At 47.5% G+C, this 23,148-nt stretch overlaps 1 protein-coding gene across 25 annotated transcripts in view; it reads right to left on the bottom strand.

Moving 5' to 3' along the window:
- Positions 1-15,994, bottom strand: part of BPTF (bromodomain PHD finger transcription factor) — a 132,233-nt gene extending 116,239 nt beyond the window's left edge. For 12 of the 25 annotated variants that reach the window (XM_070060436.1, XM_070060434.1, XM_070060449.1 and 9 more), the window contains exon 1: positions 15,148-15,993. In XM_070060436.1, the coding sequence (XP_069916537.1) occupies positions 15,148-15,766 (619 nt within the window). In that variant the 5' untranslated portion in view covers positions 15,767-15,993. Of the gene's footprint in view, positions 1-15,147 lie in introns of all 25 variants that reach the window. The other 13 variants (XM_070060448.1, XM_070060450.1, XM_070060438.1 and 10 more) reach the window with 3 other exon arrangements.
- Between the last annotated feature and the right edge of the window lie 7,154 nt (positions 15,995-23,148).

Genomic DNA, 23,148 nt, shown 5'->3' with positions numbered 1-23,148 from the left:
TGGAAAACAGTAGAAAATGACCCAAGTACTTGAACTTGAACCCCTGGCACCCATGTAGGAGACCCAAATGGAGTTCTAGGCTTCTAGGCCTGACTGTTGTGGCCGTTTGGGTAGTGAACCAAAGGTGGAAGTTTCTCTCTCTGTAGTTCTTTCAAATAAATTAATACATCTTTAAAAAAAAAATCCGAAGCCAGGAGACAAGAGCTTCTTTCAGAGCAGCCGGGTCTTGAACCGGCGCCCATATGGGATGCTGGCACTGCAGGCGGCGGCTTTATCCACTATGCCACAGCGCCGGCCCCGGTACTAATAGTATTTAAAAGAAAGAAAAAGAGAAAAGCTCTACACAAAAAAATTAATGAACTCAAAAGATACCTCTCTGAAGAGATCAACTAAACTGATAAGCCTCTGGACAAACTGACCAAGAAAAAAAAAGTGAAAAGTGAGGTACTCCACAATAATGCATTATCCATATACACTACAAGAAGTAATACCCCAAACCTAAAGATGAGGAAATGGAAATAATTACCCGATTTAATCAGTTCACTCTATACGTATGTTGAAGTATTACACTAAATCCCACAAAAATGTACAAGTATTAGAATACATTTTTAAGGGGGCTGGCATTATGGCTCTGTGCCTCAGAGGTTTAAGCCACTGCTGGTGACACCAGCATCTCATATCAGAGTTCTGGTTCAAGTTCCAACTACTCAATGCTGATCCAGTTCCCTGCTAATGAACAGAAAGGCAACATAAGATGGCCCAAGTTCTTAGCCCCCTGTCACCCAGGTGGGAGACCCAGATGGAGTTCCAGGCTCCTGGCTTCAGCCTGGCCCACCTTGGGCTGTTGTGGGCCCTTTGGAAAGTGAACCAATGGAAGAAAGATTTTTCTGGGGCTGGCACTGTGGCGCAGCAGGTTAAAGCCCTGGCACCCCATTTGGGTGCAGGCTCTTGTCCTGGCTGCTCCTCTTACAAGGATCCAGCTCTCTGCTATGGCCTGGGATAGCAGTGAAAGATGGCCCAAGTCCTTGGGCCCACATGAGGGACCCAGAAGGGGCTCCTCGCTCCTGGCTTTGGATCAGTGCAGCTCCGGCCGTTGCGGCCATCTGGGAGTCAAACAGCCAATAGAAGACCTCTCTCTCTGTCTCCACCTCTCTCTCTAACTCTACCTCTCTCTCTAACTCTGTCTTTCGAATAAATAAAATGAATCTTTAAAAAAAGAAAAAAAGATTTTTCTCTTACTCTGTCGCTCTTTCAAGTAAATAAATCTGGGAAAAATTTTTTTAAAAGACAGAACACAAAAATTTCTACAGGAAAGGTGACATTACTGTAGATTCTATAGATATTTAAAGGACAATTAGGGAATACTACGGATAACTTTAGTTCACAAATCCAACTACACAGGTAAAAGGAACCAATTCCTCAAAGACACAATCAAAGCCCATTCAAAAAGGAATTTATAACTGGAATAACCTATTAAAAGAACTGAATTCACAATTTAAAATCTTCCAACAAAGAAAACTCCAAGCCCAGATGGCTTCACTGGCATATTCTACCAAACTTCTAAGGAAGATACAATTTCAATTCTACAAAATCTTTCGCAGAAAATAGAAAAAAAGCAACACTTTCCAACCCATTTTGACACCAGCATTACTTTGTTAACAAAATCAGATGAAGACATTACCAAAAAACCACAGGCCAGTACCCCTCATAAACACAAGACATATAAAACCTAAAAAAATACCATAGATGAGAATCCAGCAAACTAAACAATATCTAAAAAGGATAAAACATGACAAGCAAGTGAGATTTAGCTCCTGGATTGCAACATTTGAAAATCAATCAGCATAATTCACCAAACCACATCAACAGACTAAAGAGGAAAACTACAGGAACATCTCAATAGCTACAAAAAAAAAGAGCAATTAGGGGCCAGCACTTTGGCATAGCAGGCAATGCCTGCATCCCATTTGGTGCTGGTTTGAGTCCTGGCTGCTCCACTTTTGATCCAGCTCTCTGCTATGGCCTAGGAAAGCATTAGAGGACACAAGCTCTGGGCTCCTGCACCCATGTGGGAGACCCGGAAGAAGCTCCTGGCTTTGGATCAGCCCAGCTCTGCCTGTTGCGACTGTTTGGGGAGTGAACCAGTGGCTGGAAAACCTCTCTCTCTGCCTCTCTAAACCCACCTTTAGAATAATTAAATCAATCTTTAAAAAAAATTTTAAAAAGCAATTAACAAAATTCAACACTCATGATTAATATACTCAAAGTAAAAACAGAAACTTCTTCCGCCAGAAAAACAAACAGCTAGGGACTAGCGCTGAGGCACAGCAGGTTAAGCTGCCGCCTGCAACCGGCTTCCCTTATGAGAGCTGGTTCAAGTCCCAGCTGGTTCAGATCCAGCTCCCTGCTAATGCTCCTGGGAAAGCAGCAGAAGATGGTCCAAGTGCTTGGGTTGCTGTACCCACGTGAGAAACCCGGATGAAGCTCCTGGCTCTTGGCTTCAGTCTGGCCCAGCCATGGCCGTTGCAGCCATTTGCTAAGTGAACCAGCAGACAGAAGGTCTTTCTCTCTGTCTCTCCCCAACTCTTTCTAATTCTGCCTGTCAAACAAAATAAATAAATCTTAAAAAAAAAAAAAAAAAGAAAGAAAGAAAGAAAGAAAAAAGAAAAGAGTGATTTACTAAGTCTTTAAGAAAAGTGGGAAACAATTTCAGTGTCTAAAGGAACAGGGAAAACACCTATTTGAAATGCTGGACTACTTCCTCAGGCAAGTTTCAATACAGCTAAGCAAGTATTAGAAAGGAAAAAGGACAAGAGAAATTCCACACAGCCTAATAAGTGCATTTCTGAAATACTTCTTAGGTTCCCCCTAAGTAGAACACACTATAAACAGACTTCAATGGAGGCAATGTGAACACACTTAAATCAAGAGGAAGCCATATTTCTGTAAAATACAGAAACTGCACCTACTGCACAGTGCCATTCAATGACTCATTTGCCCCTGCCACCTCCCAAGTGTGTGAACTACAGAATATATTTAGGAGTGCAGAGGAATCTAATCACTAATTTCTTAGCAAATCTCAGGAGGTTTCACAGTTACAATTTAGTATCACTTTGGTAACAATGGGATTCCACTCAAAAAGGGGGGACATCTTTTCTTTGAACATTAATTGTTAAATAAATTGGTCAATGACTCCTAAAAAAGAGATGTTATATAGGAGAACCCAGAAACACTAGGATACACAAGTTTTTCACTTTTCAGTTAACACAGCAAGTTTTAAACTTGGAATTCTGAGTTATCAAAAGAAAATTTTTTTAAAGATTTTGTTTACTTGAAAGTCAGAGTTACAGAAAGGCAGAGGCAGAGCGAGGTCTTCCATCCACTGGTTCACTTCCAAATTGGCCGCAAAGGCCAGAGCTGCGCTGATCCGAAGCCAGGAGCTTCTGGGTCTCCCACACGGGTGCAGGGGCCCAAGGACTTGGGCCATCTTCTACTGCTTTCCCGGGCCATAGTAGAGAGCCGGACTGGAAGTGGAGCAGCCGGGTCTCGAACTGGCACCCATATGGGATGATGGCGCTGCAGGCAGCAGCTTTACCCACTATGCCGGCAGCAGCGCCGGCCCCGAGTTATCAAATTTCTCAAGGCAGGCATTGTGGCACAGTGGTTAAGTCACCACCTGCAACACTCACATCTCAGGTCATAGTGCCCATAACTGAGTGCTGGTCTGGTTCCCATCCCATCCAGTTTCCTGCCAATGTGCCCCCTGGGAGGTAGCAGGTAATGGCTCAAGTATTTGGGTCCCCCTACCGCCCATGTGGGAGAATCAGATGCAGTCCCTACAGTACTAAAGAACAAAAGGTTTAATTTTACTTTATTTAAATTTAAATAGCTACCATAATGAACAGCAAGGAAAAGAATCCAGAGGCTCTGACTCATTCAACAGTGACCTTGTGCTGCCGCTGCCTGAGCCAGTTCACAGAAGGGAGGGAGACTGAATGGGACCCTCCCTTCCCTGAAGGGAGCTCTAAGGAAGGAGGCACCAGATAATCACAACCCATTTTAGTCCAGTGACTTAACAAATATGGAGGTAAAGACAGAAGGATCAAAATAAGAGGACAAAGCAATCCTTGCTAAAGGTTGGTGGACTTCGTAACAGAGCCTCAAAACACAGGAAATCTAAGAATTAGACAAAGGCTTAGCAATAGCTGTAGACTTCAACATTCATTCTCTCAGTAATCAATAGAACAGGTAAGACAGAAAATCAGCAAGAACTAGATCTGAACACTACCAACCAACCTGACCTGACTGACATTCACAGACTACTTCACCCAGCAACAGCAGAATACATCTTCTTTTCAAGTACACATGGAACATGCATTTCCAGATGCAAGGCAAACTTCTAAAAACATTTGACAGCGGCAGGCATTTGGCACAGTGGTTAAGACGCTGCCTGGGATGTCCACACCCCATATCCTGGCTCTGCTGCAGATTCCAGCTTCCTGCTAATGCATAACCTAGGAGGCCATGGGAGACCCACACTGGGTTCAGGGCTCCTGGCTTAAGCCTGGCCCAGCCCCAGCTGTTGTGGGCATTTGTGGAGTGAACCAGCAGAAGGAAGATCTTTGCCTGTCTCCCTTCCTCTCTTTCACATGTTTTTTAAATAAAAAATTTTACAAATCAAATTCCTATGAAATATGTTCTTTGAACATAATGAAATTTTATTAGAAATCAGTAATTAAGATATGTAGGAAATCCCCTAATTTTTTTAAAAGATTTTATTTATTTATTTATTTATTTGAGAGAGTTACAAACAAAGAGGGAGAGAAAGAAAGCAAGGTCTTTGATATGCTGACTCACTTTCCAAATGGCTACAACGGGTAGAGCTGGGCCGATCTGAACCCAAGAGCTTCTTGGAGTCTCCCATGTGTGTATAGGGGCCCAAGCACTTGGGCCACCTTCTACTGCTCTCTAAGGCCATGGCAGAGAGCGTTGAACCAGCACTCCACAGCAGGTGGAGGCTTAGCCTACTACCATGGCACCAGCCCCTCCCCCAATATTTGATAACTAGACCACATGATGGTTAAAGAAAGACAGCTGGAGAAGGCGATGGACAGGCAACTAGGAGCAATCACCGGAACAGAGAATTAGCTGAAGGTGTGGGAGAGCCACAAAGAATCCAACAACACCTGAGGATCAAACACATGGTGAGGAGAAATAGGAAAGGCAACAGGGAGATTCAGGAGTCAATTCATCCTTGACTCCTTTTTCTGCTCATTACCATGTCCCAGCCTAATCATCTATCACTAAGACATCATTCTAACTCTTGAATTATTTCTCTCTATTCTGCTTATGCCAACCCAGTACAAGAAGTCACCATGGGGGACAGCACTGTGGCGTGGCAGATAAAGCTGTTGCATGAGATACGGGCATTCTATACAGTTCAAATCCCACACACACCTGGGAAAGCAGAAGATGGCCCAAATGCTTGGGCCTCTGCTACCCATGTGGGAGAGCGGAAGAAGCTCCTGGCTTCTGGTTTGAGACTGACCCAGCCCTGGCTGTTACCGCATTTGGGGAGGGAACCAGCTAATGGAAGACAATCTCTCTCTCTCTCTCTCTAACTCGGCCTTTCAAATAAATAAATCTTAAAAATAAATAAATCTTAAAGATGTTACCTGACCTACTTAAGCTTAACACCTTAATCCATGCTTACCCCACTCTAGTCACGTGCTAGTCCGCAGCCTGAGACCTACAACACTCACGCCATCACAGCACTCCCATCTGAAACCTTCAGGGTTCTCCCTCATTCTTTCGCATGTGCTGATCCCAAGACCCTGAATCTTCTTTCCCCTGCCTTCACCAGCTTCTTGAAAAAAACAAAAAGCCATTCTGGGAAACTGTTTGGCAGTTTCTGAAAATTAAAACGCACTTAGCATATAACCCAGCAATTCCACTCCTGGGTATTTACCCACAAAAAATTAAAACATATGTTCACACAAAAACTTGTAAATGAACATTTACAGCAGTTTTATTCACAATCTCTAAAATGTGGAAACAATTCAAATGTCCTTGCTAGATAAACCCAACTGTGGTACAACCACATAATGGACTACATTACTTAGTTAATAAAAGAAAAAAAAAGGGGGGGTGAACTACTAGGGCAGGTGTCATGGTGCAGAGAGTTAGGTAACCATTTGGGATGCCCACGTCCCATATCAGAGAGCCAGTTTTAGTCCCAGCCATTCTACTGCCAATATAGCTTCCTGCTAACGCACCTGGGAAGACTGCAGACGATGGCCCAGATATTAGGGGCCCTGCCACCCACTTGGGGTACCTCAATAGATTTCCCAGCTCCTGGCTTCAGCCTTGTCCAGCTCTAAACGTTGGGAGAATTTGGGGACAAATCAGCAGATGGAAGGTATCTTTTTTCTGTCATGCTGCCTTTCAAGTAGATAATAAACACTAAAATAATTGTACAATAAAAAAGATGATCTGTACTGTATATGTAAATTGAGTCTCAGTAATTATTATTTATATCCCCAGAGAAATACAAGAAAATATTTTATCAATGAACAGGATACTATGAAAAAGAAACACAGAAAACAGCTCTGGAAATTAAATATCTGATTGTAGAAATAAAAAACTGATTCAAAAGAAGGCTTAGAAGAAATAAATTTTCCAGAAAGCAGACCGAAAACACAGATAAAAAAGAATGAGACAGGGGCCTGCCCTGTGGCACAGGTTAAACCTTCGCCTGCAGTGCTGGCATCCATCCCATATGGGCGCAGGTTTGTGTCCTGGCCTCTCCACTTCTGATCTGGCTCTCTGCTATGGCCTGGGAATGCAGGTCACCTGCATGGGAGACCCAGAGGAAGCTCCTAGCTCCTGGCTTCTGATTGGCACAGCTCTGGCCATTGTGGCCATCTCGGGAGTGAACCAGCGGATGGAAGACCTTTCTCTCTCTCTCTCTGCCTCTCTGTGACTCTGCCTTTTAAATAAATAAATAAATAGTTTAAAAAAATTTAAAAAAAAGATGAGAAAGATAAAAACCATAGTAAGATCAGTGTAAAAGATCCAACATCTAAATAGGAGTTTGAAAGAACTTCGCAAAATTGAGGAAGAAAATTATGTACAGAAGAAATGCTCCCAGAACTGTCACGAGTCTCTAGATACACAGGGCCTACCAAGCACCCAGCACAATCAATGGAAGGAAAAAAGACCTACACAGAGGGATACGAGATCACAGCAAAACTGCCATGAAAGAGCCTAGCAGCTTTAGAAAGGCGAAAAACAGGACAAACATGAATGCTAAAATCAGAGGGCAACAGACTTCTCAACAGAGAACTACCTGCTGAGACACCAGGGCAGGAGTTTGGCACAATGGTGAGGCTGCCACCTGGGACACCCGCCATCCCATTTCTGAGTCCTGGGTCCTCTGATTCCAATCCAGCTCCCTGCTACGATCACTCAAGTACTCAGATCCCAGCCTCTCAAAAGGGATACCTGGACTGAGTTCCCAGTTCCTGGCTTCAGTCTGGCCCAGCCCTGGCTGTTAAGGGTACCTTCTCTGCCTTTCGAATAAATAAAAAGTAAGCAGAAATTTAAATAAACAAAACGCTGGAAAACAATAAGGCAAGTGAAACTGCTTTATTTCTTCAATGAATTTTTGTGTTTTTATTTAGGACCCTATCCCTGGCAACTGTCCAAGTATTAGGCTTAAAAAGGGCACTTTTCGGGGCCGGCATCGTGGCATAGCAAGTAATCCTCTGCTGCCTGCATTCCATAAGGGCACCAGTTCGAGTCCTGGCTGCTCCACTTTTTTTTTTTTTTTTTAAGATTTTTATTTATTTATTTGAGAGGCAGAGTTACAGACAGTGAGAGAAAGAAACAGAGAGAAAAGCTTTCTTTCTGTTGGTTCACTCCTCAAATGGCTGTAAGTCGGCGCCGCAGGCGGAGGATTAACCTACTTCGCCACAGCCCAGCTGCTCCACTTCAGATCCTGCTACGGCCTGGGAAAGCAGTGGAAGATGGCCCACGTCCTTGGGCTCCAACACCCATGTGGGAGACCCAGAAGAAGCTCCTGGCTTCAGATTGGCCCAGCTCCAGCCATTGCAGCCACCTGCGGAGTGAACCAGTGAAAGGAAGACTTCTCTCTCTGCCTCTGCCTCTCTATAACTCTGCCTTTCATATAAATAAACCCTTAAAAAAAAAAAAAAAAGAAAAGGGCATTTTTCACACATATAATGATGTAAAAAGAGCTTACTTCTCACACACTCATTATTAGGAAGCAACCAAGCTTGTGCTTAAAAAAAAGTAAACTAAGAAAGATGTAGGGCCCAGAAAACAGCGCATCAACATGGGCACGCAGCAAACAGAGTTCCCAGTGTGACGTAGTGGAGCTGGCGAGGGCGCTGTGGGAGCAGGAGAGCAACAGGGCAGAACCTGGAAAGGTTACACTTGAGAGTCTGGAAAGCAATAAGCACCAGGGGACTCTAAAGCCCTCACAGCAAACTGGGCCAACAATGTTAAGCAGAAGAAAAAATAAGACAGGAAGTATAATTATTAATTAATTAATAAGACAGGAAAAGAATTCCCACTTCTGAAAACACTCCATCATCATAGGATAATATAGCAAATAATTTATATAGTCAAAATGCTATAATCAATCCCCAAGTTATCCAAAAATCATGTTTTCTTTTCAATGAGGATAAGGAGAGGGTAAAGAAAATCCTAAGGTTAAATCCTTATCTACCATAACAACTGATAAAGTATTACTTTGCATTATTACAATGGGGTGGGCATTTGGGGAGTGAACCAGTAGAAGATATCCCTGCCTTTCCCCCTCTATCACTCTGCCTTTCAATTAAATATCAAAATATTTTTTAAAAAACATTTTAGGGGCCAGCACTGTGGCACAGCAGGTTAACACCCTGGCCTGAGGCGCTGGCATCCCATATGCTTGCCGGTTCAAGACCCAGCTGCTACACTTCTGATCCAGCTCTCTGCTATGGCCTGGGAAAGCAGCAGTAGATGACCCAAGTCCTTGGGCCCCTGCACCCACATGGGAGACCCAGAAGAAGCTCCTGGTTCCTGGCTTCGGATTGGCGCAGCTCCGGCCGTTGTGGCCAACTAGGGAGTGAACCATCGGATGAAAGACCTCTCTCTCTCTGCCTCTCCTCTGTGTAACTCTTTCAAATAAAAAAATAAATCTTTTAAAAAAAAGATTAAAAAAAGAAAATTTAAAAAAAGGCAAGAAATGTCCAGAAGAGGCAAATCAACAGAGAATGAAACTAGGTTAGTGGTTGTCAGAGGATGGGGGCAGGAAATAAGAATGTGGAAAAATTTCTATAGGCACAGGTTTCTTCTTGGGGTGATAAAAACATTCTGGAGGCTGGCGCCATGGCTCACTAGGCTAATCCTCTGCCTGCGGGGCCAGCATACCAGGTTCTAGTCCTGATCGGGGCGCCAGATTTTGTCCCGGTTGCTCCTCTTCCAGTCCAGCTCTCTGCTGTGCCCTGGGAAGGCAGTGGAGGATGGCCCAGGTCCTTGGGCCTGCACTGGCATGGGAGACCAGGAGTAAGCACCTGGCTCCTGGTTTCAGATTGGCGCAGCTCCTGCCATTGCGGCCAGTTGGGCAGTGAACCAATGGATGGAAGACCAATCTCCCTCCCTCCCTTCCTCCCTCCCTCCCTCTCTGTAACTCTCAAATAAATAAATCTTAAAAAAAAAAAAAAAAAATCATTCAGCAATTTAAATATCCAATAAATGTTAACTATTACTGTTACTGTTTTTAAAACCATCCAGAAATCAAAAAATAATATCTGAACAATATAACTTGGTATGTAGAAAAACATATCAAAATAATTTTAGGGAGCAGGCATTTGGCCTAGCAGTTAGGACACAGGTGGGGCACTCAGGTCCCTGTAAGAGTGACTGGGTTTGTGTCGAAGGCACAGCTCCTGACTCCAAATTCTTGCTAGTGTGGACCCTAGGCAGCAACAATGATGGCTCAAGTGGTTGGGTTCCTGACACCAGAAGGGAGACTCCAACTGCGTTCTAAGCTCCAAACTCAGGCCCTTTAGCCAGCCCCAGACATTGCAGGCATTTTGGGGAGTGAGTCAATGGCTAGAAACATTCATATTCTCTCCCTCTGTCTGCCATTCAAATAAACAAAATTTTTAAAAATAATAAAGGAGGTGGGCACTTCAGCATAGCAGGTTAAACTAATGCTTGGGACTCTTGCATCTCACATTGGAGTGGCTGGGATTGAGTTTTCCATCTGTTTCTTTTCGGTTTTCTTGTTTTTTAAAGATTTATGTATTCATTTGAAAGGCAGAGTTAGAGAGAGAGAAAGGGAACTTCAACTCACTGGTTTATTGCTCAAATGGCCCTAACAGCCTAGGTTATGCCAGGCAGAAGCCAGGAGCCTGAGACTCTAATCTTTTAAAGTATATTCTGCATGTATACATTGTGCCTTTTTTTTTTTAAAGTTAAGAATATTCTGCCTCTTGAGGCTTATTATTTTAAAGACCCAAAAGCATGAAAAAATTAGGTTAATGAGGGTCAGTGCCAGAGGCTTCTCATAGGAAGGGGGATTTAAGCCTAGCTGAGAGCAAGGTGGGAAGAGGCCCCCTCTGTGCCACCCAGGCTGCCCCCCGCCCCATCTCCATTTCCAAGGGTCCACAGGGAAAGCACAAAGCCTTGAGAGGGCAGAGGAGGACTGGAAAGAAGAGACCAGAGCTCCTGGCCTCAACATCTCCACTGCTGCTGCACACACCATCTCAACACAGCACTCCACGCCTGCATCTGCATATGGGTGAGAATCAAACAGGCGCTGAACTAGACACAACTACTATATGCAAGATTGGTCATTATTGCATACTAGGATACGCCTCTCCACGACTCACAAACTATGCTGCTCAAGTTTTTGGTAACTTTGGCTCTCATTTCCTTGCATTTAATCCTCTTGTTTAGCCTCTTCAGGTACTGTTATCTGAAAACACAGCACGTTAATTTCCTTGTAATCTTGGCGTCCCCACCGCTACTGAAAGCCTTACCATCCTTGCTGAGGCACAGCTGACGCATTCCTCTCACATCACTTGGGTTATGTCAAGGCAACTCTGATGCACCTGCTAGACTGGTCTTCCACCCAGGAGTACAACACCCATCCAGATCCCAGCAGTTATCTCCCTCTCCTCCGACCCATCCTGCAGACAGAAGCCACGCTAAATCCCCAGGAGTCTCACTAAATCATACCCCACCATTTCCACATCTTCTGACTGATCCCAACCCCTAAAATTAAACAGATATGCAATGGGTTTGGGAGAAAGAGGGCTTCAGGCCACCTTCCTGGTAATTCTCTCAAATAGCAGGAAAAGGAAATAACTGTGGCTCAACGGCATTTCTGTGACTTGGTTTGGTTCATGCTTATGCGAGGTGCTTGTGGGAATCCAGCATACCCCTTGGGTGCTGGGGAGTACAAAATGCCTGAGGCCTAATGCTTATTGGACCAATGAGGGAGGAAAAGTACAATGACTCCAGCCTGGTTCTCCAGGTACTGCCCAACGCAGCATACAACAGAGCTTTAGTTTGTTTCCTACTCACATCCTCAGGCTCCAGCAAAACTCATTACTTGCAACTGCCCACACTTCTCCCTCTGCCGCCCTCCCTCTACCGGCCCCACAATCCAAGGCCCCTGCAGGAAGCACACAGGCTCACGCCCACACACATCTCAACAGGGTCTGATCTTGCCTTGCCTTGCCTTGCAGTCTCCCCCAGCACTTTGTACCTAACCTGTAGCAATCAGGAATCGCACTCATTCTGAAAAGGTGTTTGACACTGGTGGAAATGAGACTTGCCAAACCCTTAACAAATGCTTAATCGGGTGATCTACAGATCCATTCATGGCCAGACTCCAACAGTCATCTTCCTTAGAGGACATAATCACTCACTCTCCCAGGATACCACCAGAAGTTTTGCTTTCTGAAATCATCAGAGGTTCCAAATTTCAAAATTCCAGGTAAGTATTCTCAGAAGTCACACAAATTAAATGCAAGAACCACTCTGTTCAAGCATAACTTAATTTCTTAAAATAAGCAAATGCTTAACTTCAAAGAGTGGTCAGAACTCTCTCAGCTGTGTATTCGGACCAGATTTCCAATACAAATCCTTTGCAGTGCACTGACAAAAGTCTGTCATAAAACCTGTAAGCTGGAAGAATTCTCCATTTAAAAAATTCAGATAAATCAAAGCTCTATTCAGCCAAATGCCTCCAGCATTAGCAAACCTAATGATTTCAATTTGGCATTAGTAATAAGTTGTTATCCCTATTTTAAAATTTTTCTCTATAAGAAAAAAATATTCTCCAATGAATAAACATTTTTAAATCTATGACTATATCAACAGTTGTATAAGGATACTTCAAAAACTCCATGGAAAATGGAATTAAAAGACAAATTATTTAGGCACAAAACAATCTTGAAAGCCAAAATGGTTTCATTAGAGATATTTTCCATGAACTTTTTGAAGACCTCTGGAATTACCTACGTAGTACTCAACAGATGAAGAGATTATTGCCTACATCAGGGATTTAATGTTAGCAGCTAAGCCAACATTCTAAACTAAAAATTAATCAAATATTCTAAATTACCAATAAAGTATATGCCTCATTTAGCCTTAACAGTACAACAGGATTCAAATACACCAACCACATTTTCTCATGTGTACATGGGATGTCTTAAACCAGTCCTAAAAGTTTTCTTTTTTTCCAATGCATATACACATTGACCTGACAGCCTCCCTCCTGGGAAGTCCAGACAACAAAACTACTGAAACCAGCACCTGACAACTCACTGTCAGCAAGCAGTGCCACTCACTAGGCAAGCGGACATATTCTCAAAGTTTAGGTCCCACAATGGAGCATCTATTTTTACCATAATCCTGAGAAGTAATGTGTACCCAAAGGCAACACATCCCAGTTAATACCACATCGGGTAAAGGAAGGAAAATACCTGGGAAGCAAGGCGAAACAGCACTGGGAACAGTAACTCCATGACTGGACATGAACTACTCAAAGCGAGCATCAGAATCTCATCAGACCAACTTTTAGTTCCCCAAGTCCAAAATGTCTAGGAGTTACGCCTGCCAATTACAGAATGACCAAAACTTCATCTACTGCAAGTTCTCACCTAGCAAATAATTGCGTATCCAATCAATCTTTGATGAGCACCTGCTACATGCCAAACACTGGTTTAGAGCTCAGGGAGTATAACATCAATACCTACCACTAAGGAGTTAATTTTATATATGGATGGGACAAGCATACACAAATTAGGCTACCAGCGTCGCTAAGAAAAACAAAATGTCAAGGAAGTATCACAAATATTCAAGTACTAAAAAAAAAAAAAAAAAAAAAAAAAACAGGAAGCCTCACCACAAACTGTACTTCAACTCAGCACAGCCATCAACCCCCCTAGCATGATTTGCTGGGCCCTCAGATGGGAGTGAAAGTTAGCGGAGCCGCCTGCCTGCCAGCCTTAGCTCTAACCGGGAAACTTCCTGCAGTGGTGGCAGTCAGTCAGTCTCCATGATTCCACACAGGGGATGAACCTGCGACTGCTCAGTGACAACTACTGCCACAGGAGATGACAAAACTTGCATCTAGCTCCTTCTGCACAGGAGACAAGCGTGCCGGACGCTCGGTTCTTGGGAGCAAGACAGGCAGCTGTCCTGTCAGCCCAAAGAAATGAACTACCTTTCTTCATTTAATGTCAGGGCAATCTAAGTGCGCGTCCACCTGTTAGTACCCACACTTCCCCCATATGTAAGCATTTATTTAAAAAAAAAAACATTTCCTTCTAACTGCTTCTACTACCCTAGTCTCTCTAAAAATAACTCATTTCCTCATAAACTTTACTTTGTAAACGTTCTTAACACCAAATTGTAATTTAGTTCATGGAGGTTAACAATATATAAAGGTCATGCAGATTGCTGCTACAAGTTACTTCTTTTTTCCCCTCACAATTTAGTGAGCCACAACCACGGATTTCACACAAAGCAGCAGCTGCGAGTGTGCTTAACCAAATGCATCTCCTAGAGGAACTTTCTGAAAACACTCGGAGCAGCCTTCACTCCAGCGCCAGGGAGGGCTTTTTTCTTCAGAAACAAAACGGAAAAGGACAAAATGAGTAACAGATCTGCTCGTTCTGCCGCGGAACTGAGAAGCGATCCCAAAAGTTCATCTCCGGCAAGGCCGACTGCCCGATCAGCTACCTCCACGGCCTCCGCAACAGGTGACGCGAGGCGGCTCAGCCCGAGCGCAGCCCAGGGACCAGGCTGGCGGCGGCGGCCCTGCCTGCCCCTCTGCACTTCTGCTGTGGACTCACCAAGGTGCTCTGGGAGATCGGGTGCATTTCCAAGGCTGCTTTCCTGCGCTTTTCTGCACTGCTTTTTAATCAGCAATTGACTAGCAACTGTTGCACCGGCCCATTAGCCCTCCAAGCATAAAAACAAACACGGGACCAGATAAGGCTTCCCGACTCAGTCCACCGACCCATCTCTTTCACGCGATTTTGTAAGCCGCCCAGCTAGGCGTGCGAAGAGAAGCGTGTTTTGTGCGTGTTTGTGTGCCACAATCTGTCCCAATCCTTAATTCCCTTTTAAGGAAGGGATACATAATAAAAATCTCAAAGAGCCCACATTAGAAATGCAAAGAGGTTTTTGCAAAACAAGAGGCTTCTTTCATTCCAAAAAAAAAAAAAAAAAAAAACCACACCAAAACAAGGGGAGAAAAATGAATGCAATGGATAGGCGAGTGCCAAAGTTTCGATCCTGCCCGGTGGAGCCACTGCACTGGCACAAATTCTGAAGAGGAAAAAGAGGGGGCTGGGGGGGAGAGAAAGAGGGCGAGCGAGCGTGTGGCCTGCAAACTGCAACAATGCAATCTCCATTTTGAACAATGCGCCTCTTTCCTCTTGTAAATCTAGTTTTTTTGCCACTTGCTGTGCCGTCGCATTTCCCCTCCGTCCGAGGGGGGGGGAGGCGGGTGGGGGGAGGCCGGAGCAGGATGCCCGGCACTCGAGAGGGAGTGAGCAGGGGGAGGGGGAGGCGGCGGGGAAGCAGCCTGCAGCCACCGGGCTGGGTGGGTACCTGGAGTGCTGCTGTAGGTGCTATGGCTCCTGAAGCTGCTCTCCGTGCAGTAACTGGCGTCGTCGTCGTCGTCTTCCATCTCCTCCGGATAATCGGAGTCATCGTCGTCCTCCTCCATCTCATCTTCCTCGTCGTCCTCCGAATCCTGGGTCTCCTCGGCGTCGCCGTCCTCCTCCTCCTCCTCCTCTTCCTCAGAGACCATGTCCTCCTCCTCCTCCTCCTCCTCGCTCTCGTGGTCATCGTACACCACTTTGTTGACCGCCCTCCGGGCCGGGGTGGTCCGGGCCAGGTGGCCGCCGCCGCCCCCGCCCCCCGTCCTGCCGCCCCCGCCTCCTCGCCCCCCCCGGCCCGGGGCGCTGGTGCTGGGGGGGGCCGGCGGCGGCGGCGGCTTCCTCCGGCTACTGCTGCCCCCCCGGGGCGAGCTCAGCCGCGTCTTGGGCGCCACCTCAGCCTGGGCGGCGGCCCACCTGCCCCGGCTGCTGCCGCGGTGCCGCGAGCGGAGCCCCCCGATGGGTCCGGACGTGGGCGGCGGCGGCGGCGGCGGCGGCGGGGCCGGGGCGCAGCGCTCCGCAGCGGGAGCCGCGGGCTGCTTGGGCGGCCTGCCCCGCCGGCCCCTCATGTCGGAGCCGAGGCGCGGGGGGGAGAAGGGAAAGCGGAGGGGGGAGGGGCGGGCGCGGGGTGGGGGCGGTGGGGGGCGCCGGGGCCGGGTGGGGAGGCCGGCGGGGCCGGGCGGGAGGGGCCCGGCCGGCGGAAGCGGGTGGAGGGAGAAGGCTCAGTCCGAATTGCTGGGGCCCCACTCCGGATCGCCTTCAGCCGCCATCTTGTTTCTTCCCTCTCGCTCGGTGACTGGGGGAACCGACAGCGGCCGCAGGCCCGGAGCGCGGTCACGTGAGCTGCGCCGCCGACGAGCCTGGGACGGAGCGAGGCCGCGCGGCGGCCGCTAGAGGGAGCGCGGGAGCGCCGAGTCGGGGGCGGGGAGCCGGGCCCGGCGCTCCGGGACCGCGGGCGCCGGCGGCGCTCAGGAGAGAGGGGCATGCAGCCCCCTCCCCAGTACCCCCCGCCGAAGGCCCCGGGGGACGGGAGCCCCCCGCGCGACGCCCGGCCTCGGCAGGGCCTCCGCCGGCGCCTCCCTTCCCCGGTGGCGGAGAGGAGGGCAGGGGAGCCCCGACATACCGCCCCCTTCCCGCCCGCGTGGGGAAAGTGATGCTGAAAGTGCCCGAGTGTCACCACTGAGGGCGCGGCGCCGGCGGGAACGAGCCCCCCAGAAACCTGCAACTCCCGAGAGTCCTGAAGTGGACCCGGGGGACCCGTCGCGAGCCACGCCCCGGGCTGCCGGGCCCTGGCGGGGCGTCCACACCCGGAAGGCCTCCGGGGGTCTCGCGGGCACCTGCCCCCGTGTCCCGCTGCGAGCCGGACCCCCGCGGCCGGAACTTGGAAAAGGCGGCAGCCCACCTGCGGTCGACCTCGGCGCCTTGTATGTTTCTATTATTGCGAGAGGATTTTAATAGCTTTACCTGACGAGTTCACCTGGTCTCAGTTTAGCCCAGGCAAGCGACCGTGGTGATGATATCCCAGGCAGCCCAAATCGGGGGCGCTCGATCCCGGCGGGGCAAGGCCTGGTCTGGAGGTTATACACACGTAATGCTACTTACTCAAGTATGTGACGACCGAGAAGTAATTTCGAGAAATAATAGTTAGCAGGATTCTGCCCACCAAATGGCTTGTTTCGACCCAATTAGGAGGAAGAAACACATGCGAAATGAAAATTAATATAGAAGCACTAATTGCCAAATTAACGCATTCAGTACGATTCAGTTGAGCACCCAAGGTGACAAATTTACATACCCACTGGGCCCAGGTAAGTAATGAAAGAAAATGGAATGGGCAGGTGGTCCTGCCACCCACTGGGAGTCCCTGATGGGAGGGAGCCCTGGCTGTTGTAGCCATTTGAGGAGTGAACCAGTGGGTGGAAGATCTCTTTCTCCCTCTCTCTCTAACTCTTTAAAATAAATATTAAAAAAAAAAAAAAAAAGTAAAAGTGGCCATGTTTTGTTTGAAAGGGATGGTTACTGAAATGCAGGCCTAACATGACCAGCTCCTCAGATGTTTTCAAGAGCGTGTGGAAATGTGGATTTCCTGTGAAATCTCATGGCTTTTAAATGTTGGGGGGGGGCAACGTTGTAGCAGGTTAAGATACCTCCGGTGCTGGTTCCAATCCCAGCTGCTTCACTTCCGCTCCAGCTCCCTGCTAATGTGCCTGGGAAAGCAGCAGAACATGGCCCAGACATGGGCCCCCGTCACTCCCATGGGAGACCTGGATGAAGCTCCTGGCTTTGACCTGGCCCAGCCTGGGCCATTAGAGCCACCTGGGGAGTGAACCATGGAATGTAAGATCTCTTGCTATCTTTCTTTCTCTCCCCTCCCCCGCCCCAGCTTTCTCTCTCTCTCTCTCTCTCTCTCTCTCTCTTCCCCCCTTTCCCTGTGTCTCCTTCTCTCTGTAACTCTGCCTTTCAAATAAATAAATCTTTTTTAAAATGTTGGCAACTAAGTAAAAAAAAAAAAAAAAACAACTTCAGATGGATCAAAATACATGCCGTTCAGATAGAGCCGAGTCTGCAAGTTTGCAGCATGTATCCTACATTGTGTGAAAGACAGTTCTATGTGCAACAAGGAATGCGAGGATATTAGAAATGAGAGCAGCCTTCCAAGTTTACAGACTAATAGTGGAGGAAGCCAATTTATCACCACCCCAACTATTAGAATAGAAGGCACAGTGCATTACTTAGGGTCTTTAGTTGCAAGCAACAGGAAAATTGACTGGTCCAGGTAAATAGAAATGGAACTCACGAGGAGGATACGGACCCATCCAGAATTGCTGGTTCCAAGCGTAAATGGAATCTTAAGTGCTCAAGCTGTTGCCTTCCATCTGGCTTAGAAGCCCAACATTCTAGAAGCCATCCCACTGTTCCATAAAACCAGCCGCTTCCGGTTGTGGGGGTGCACAACGAGGCTAGCAGAGCCCCTAGGACACTCAGTCCTTTCAGTGTGAAGTCAGTTCGTTGGGCAGATGTCCGGTCCAAAGATGTGTAAGATACCAGGTGGAGGCAGGAGGTATTTGGTCAACTCCTGTAGGGTGATGATGGCAGCAGAAGCATGACTGGTGGAAAAAGCAGACCCGGATTCTGCATGAGCCTCTGCCCGACGGTCTTGACGCCCTGGGTCATAGACGGGATAGAGCCTCTTACAGGGATTCCTTGTTAATGGGCCTTCCCTAGTGGCAACGCTCTGGTCTGTCTTGCAGAAGGGAGGCCCACGATGAGCTGGTGATGACCTCGGTCCCAGTGCAGGGCCGTTTTGTTCAAGACCTCCAGAGGCAGGCACTGGCTTGGGAAGGAGCTCGCCCTACGTGCACAGGCAGCTCTTCTTGTCTGCCTGCTTATTAAAGCTTCCTTCGTGGTGAGGATGGTTTGACGAGTATCCGCACGGGACACTTCTAGGTCTAGTCTCTCTCCCAAACCTCTATCGACTCTTCTCACGACAGAGAGCCGCGAGAGTGCGACTCACTTCTGTCCCCTGGGGAAGATTGCCTTCCTCACTTTGCTTCCAGACTGCTTTGAAGCGCAGCTCTCCGTAAGCCAAGCTCAAACGTGGTGCTCCTTAGTCTCGGTTGCAGAGTTCCTCCGAAGGCCATGCTTGAGAATTGAGGAAGTGGTGGCAATAAGATGGAACTAAACACGCCTGGAGGTGCACTACTTCTGGGCTTCCTGGGGACCGGTTCAGGCCTGTTCTTTAATGTACCAGCACCTCTTGGGGAAGGAAGTGCTGTTGGGCACTTTATGCCTAACTGGAACGGACTCACTCAGTTCATGATAGCTATACAGGTATGTGGTCACCTGGCATTCCATCTTTCCCCCGGTCTCAGGTTCAAAGTATGAGTATCCCATATCAGAGCGCCTGGTTCAAGTCCCAGCTACTCCACTGCTGACCAAGCTTCCTGTTTATTCACACACTGGGAAGCAGCAGGTGATGGCTCAAGTACTTGAGTCCCTGCCACCCACAAAGGAGACTCAGATGGATTCCTGGTTCCTGAATTTGGCCTGGTCCAGCCCCAGGTCTTCCAGGCATCTGGGGAGTGAACCATGAGATGGAAATGCACTCTCTGTCTGTTTTTCCTTTCAAATAAAATGAAAATAAGAAGAATTTTTATAAAAAGAGAATGACTTAAAGCAGCATATGTATATGTGATATATATAGTCTTCTAAATCCAAAGAGAGCTGCCAAGCATCCACTACTGGTCGATAGGAATCACCCCCCCCACACACACACACACATACACACTGTCCTTATTTTCTTCATATCCATTGAATGTCCTTTGGCAATAGCCACTATTCAGTTCCAAGTGACATGGGTGATTTTTGTTGGGCTGTTTTGCCACTGTTTGCAAGCAATGGGCTGCAAACAGTACCCATTCAGCTGCTGAAGTCTCAGAGCTTAATACTAGATGCATTTTCTCTACCATCAGTCTCTTGGGGCCGGCGCTGTGGCTCAGTAGGCTAAGCCTCCACCTGCAGCGCCAGCATCCCATATGGGTGCCAGTTCAAGTCCCGGCTGCTCCACTTCTACCATCAGCCTCAAAAGATTAGACAGCCAAGGACCATCTCCACCTCATTTTCCTAAGAGGAAGTAGCCTGCATCCACTCTGGCACCAGTCTCTGTACCAGTCAAGATTCATCAGTAGGATTCTCTTGGCAAGGAACAGAAGCCAACACTCTCTGCTTCAAGCCCACCGAACCTCTGAGAGTGCCCAAGAACCAGGTTTTGAGGCTTTTCAGCCAAGAAATCTCTACATCAAGCTGCAGAATTGGATCAGGGAAGACAGCATAGCTGCCTGGCCCAGGGCCCGGCTGGCCCTGGCATCACTGCCAATACTAGGCACTGCCCGCTGCTTCACAGCAGTGCTGGCTTCCAGGTAAAGGCTAGGGTGGGTGTGCTTTTGGACAGGGTCAAGATGCAAGGGATCAGGATGGCAAGTTCCTCGTGTCTCTGCTCCCATAGTGGGGATGGGCGCGCCTCCTAACAGGAACAGTCCCTCAGACCTTGGAGCAGGTGCAGACTGGATGGACGATGACACAGAGGTCAACCTGGTCTGAGCTGACTTGGGTGGCATGGGTGATGTTTTCTGGATCTGTGGTTAAGGAGGGGTCAGAAAGCCAGAAGCAGGAGCTGGTTAATGAAGAAGTGATTAACTGTGATCCTGTGATCCTGCACAGCTCACTCAGCCCCACTGAGTCCCTGTTTCCTCGTAACTCAGGGCCGGGGGCCAGGCTAGAACAGTGCTCTCCACAGAGTCGAGCCCCAGCTGCCCTCCTTCTGATCCAGCTCCCTGCTAGTGCACCCAGGAAAGCAGTGGGTGGCAACCCAGGTACTTAGACTCCTGCTACCCGTGCTGGAGAGCCAGTTGGAGTTTCAGGCTCCTGGCTCAGCCCTGACCATTGTAGCCATTTGGAGTGAATCAGCAGATGGAAGACATCTCTCTCTCTCTTTCTCTGTAATTCTAACTTCCAAATAAATAAATAAACCTTAAACAAATAAGCAAACAAAAGGAACACTGGGAGCCGGGCTGTGGCATAGCAGGTAAAGTCACTGTTTGCAGTGCCGGCATCCAACATGGGCACCGGTTCGGGTTCCAGCTGCTCCATTTCAGATCCAGCTCCCTACCGATGCGCCTAGGAAGACAGTGGGTGATGGTACAAAGGTTTGGGCCCCTGCCACCTCTGTGGGAGACCTGGAAGAAACTCCTGGCATTGGACTGGCCCAGCCCTGGCCATTGTGGCCATTTTGGGGGTGGACTGGCAGATCTATTTCTCTCTGTCTCCCTCTCTGTAACTCTGCCTTTCAAATAAATAAATAAATCTTAAAAAAAAAAAAAAGGAACAGTACCCTCTGACACTTTTTTCATTAGAGGACTTAAGAAAAATTAGAGGGGCTGGCCCTTTGGCATAGTGAGTAAAGCCACTGCCTGCGGTGCCAGCATCCCATGTGGGGGCCAGTTTCAGTCCTGGCTGCTGCACTTCTGATCGAACTCTCTGCTATGACCTGGGAAAGCAGTAGAAGACGGCCCAAGACTTTGGGCCCCTGCACCCGCGTGGGAGACCAGGAAGAGGCTCCTGGCTTTGGATCAGCGCAGCTCTGGATGTTGCAACCAAATGGAGAGTGAACCAGCAGATGGAAGACTTCTCTCTGTCCCTCTCTGCCTCTCCTTCTCTGTCTGTATAACTCTGACTTTCAAAGAAATCTTAAAAAAAAAGAAAAAAGAAAAATTAAAGGGGTATTTTGAAAGTCAAAGTTACAGAGAGAAGGAGAGACAGAGAGAGGGGGTGATCTTCCATCTGTTGATTTACTCCCCAAATGGCCACAACAGCCAGGGCGGGGCCAGGCCAATGCCAGGAGTTTGTTCCAGGTCTCCCAAACACTTGGGCCATCTTCTGCCGCTTTTCCCAGGCCTTTAGCAGGGAGCTGGGTTGGAAATAAAGCAGCCGGGACACGAACTGGGATGCCAATGTCACAGGTGACAGCTTTACTGGCTATACCTTAATGTCAGCCGCAGACAATTTATTTATAAAATGTAATAACAGTAAAAGTTCAAGTGAACTATATTGTATTAGAAGAAATACTAAACACTGAATTTGTAATTTGTTACACTTTCTATTTTTATTTTTTAAAATAGGATCTTTTACTTTGAAAGGCAGAGAAACAAGGACAGAGATCTCTGATTTGTTGGTTCACTCACTCAAATGCCTACAACAGCTGGGGCTGGGTCAGGCTGAGGTCAGGAGCCTCAAACTCGATCTGACCTCCCACGTGGGTGGCAGGAACCCACGCACTTGAGCCATCACCTACTGCCTCCCAGCGTGCACCTTAGCAGAAAGCTGGATTAGAGGCCTTGGCGTGACTTGAATCAGGTACTCAGTTACAGAATCCCAAGAGGCACCTTGCGGCTGCTCCACAGCACCTCCCCTGTAACACTTGAGACATGTACCAGCTTTTCAGTTTCAGTTTTGTAGCTGATGCAAGTGCTGATAACGGTCCCTTTAACAGTGATCTCTTTACATGACAGGAAACTCTTGGCACCTGTAGGCAATAAGAAAAGTAAATCATCTTTTATATACCAAACACTTATAACAGTAGCAATGGTATATAAATACTCTTTCGTTTCTTTCATTGACAAGAATCCTGAGAAAATTTCTTATGCATTTTAGAGCCAATCAGACTTTTCCTTGGCTAATATTTCAAAGTGATGATGAAGTTCTTTGTTGCTGAACACACATGTATGATTAGCACAGGCACCTCCCAGCTTGGACATCATTTGTGCTACATCACCACAAATAGACAAAACTCACCAAAATGAAAGTCTGAGAAGATATATGTGGCTCTGAACTGCACGCACCAGAACCTCCATCACTCACACACACACACACACCCCTCCATGCACACACTTCTTAGGCACCCGGGATGGAAGAAGAGGGAGAGGTCTACCTGATGGACATGGAGAATGATCCATCAGAATCAATTAGTCGTTACCAAGGACAGATCCTGAAGCTACAGCCTGGTTTTCCTGCTTTCTCTTTGGCCACTCCCCTCAATGTTTTTCTGGACTCCTTCAGTTCTACCTGTTGACCTCAATATCATTATTCTCAGGCTTCTGTGCTATTATGGATCAGCTGGACCATCCAGTCCACCCCCATGGCTACTCCAGCCACCATCCAACGGCTCACATTTCCCAGACCAGCACCTCCTGTCCAGACCCAGACTCATTCATTTCTTACACAATCTTTTTATTTTATTTTATTTTTTTAAGGCAGACTTACAGAGAAAGAGGGAGAGAGAGAGACCTCCATCTGCTGGTTCACTCCCCAAATGGTTGTAATGGCTGGACCTGGGCCAGGCTGAAGCCAGGAGCCTGGAACTCTGTTCCTGGTCTCCCACGTTGGTGGCGGGGCC

This window comes from Oryctolagus cuniculus, chromosome 17 (genome assembly GCF_964237555.1).
Source record: "Oryctolagus cuniculus chromosome 17, mOryCun1.1, whole genome shotgun sequence".
Classification (NCBI taxonomy): domain Eukaryota; kingdom Metazoa; phylum Chordata; class Mammalia; order Lagomorpha; family Leporidae; genus Oryctolagus; species Oryctolagus cuniculus.
The sequence above is the reverse complement of the archived record's forward strand: the minus strand, read 5'-3'. Positions and strand labels throughout refer to the sequence as shown.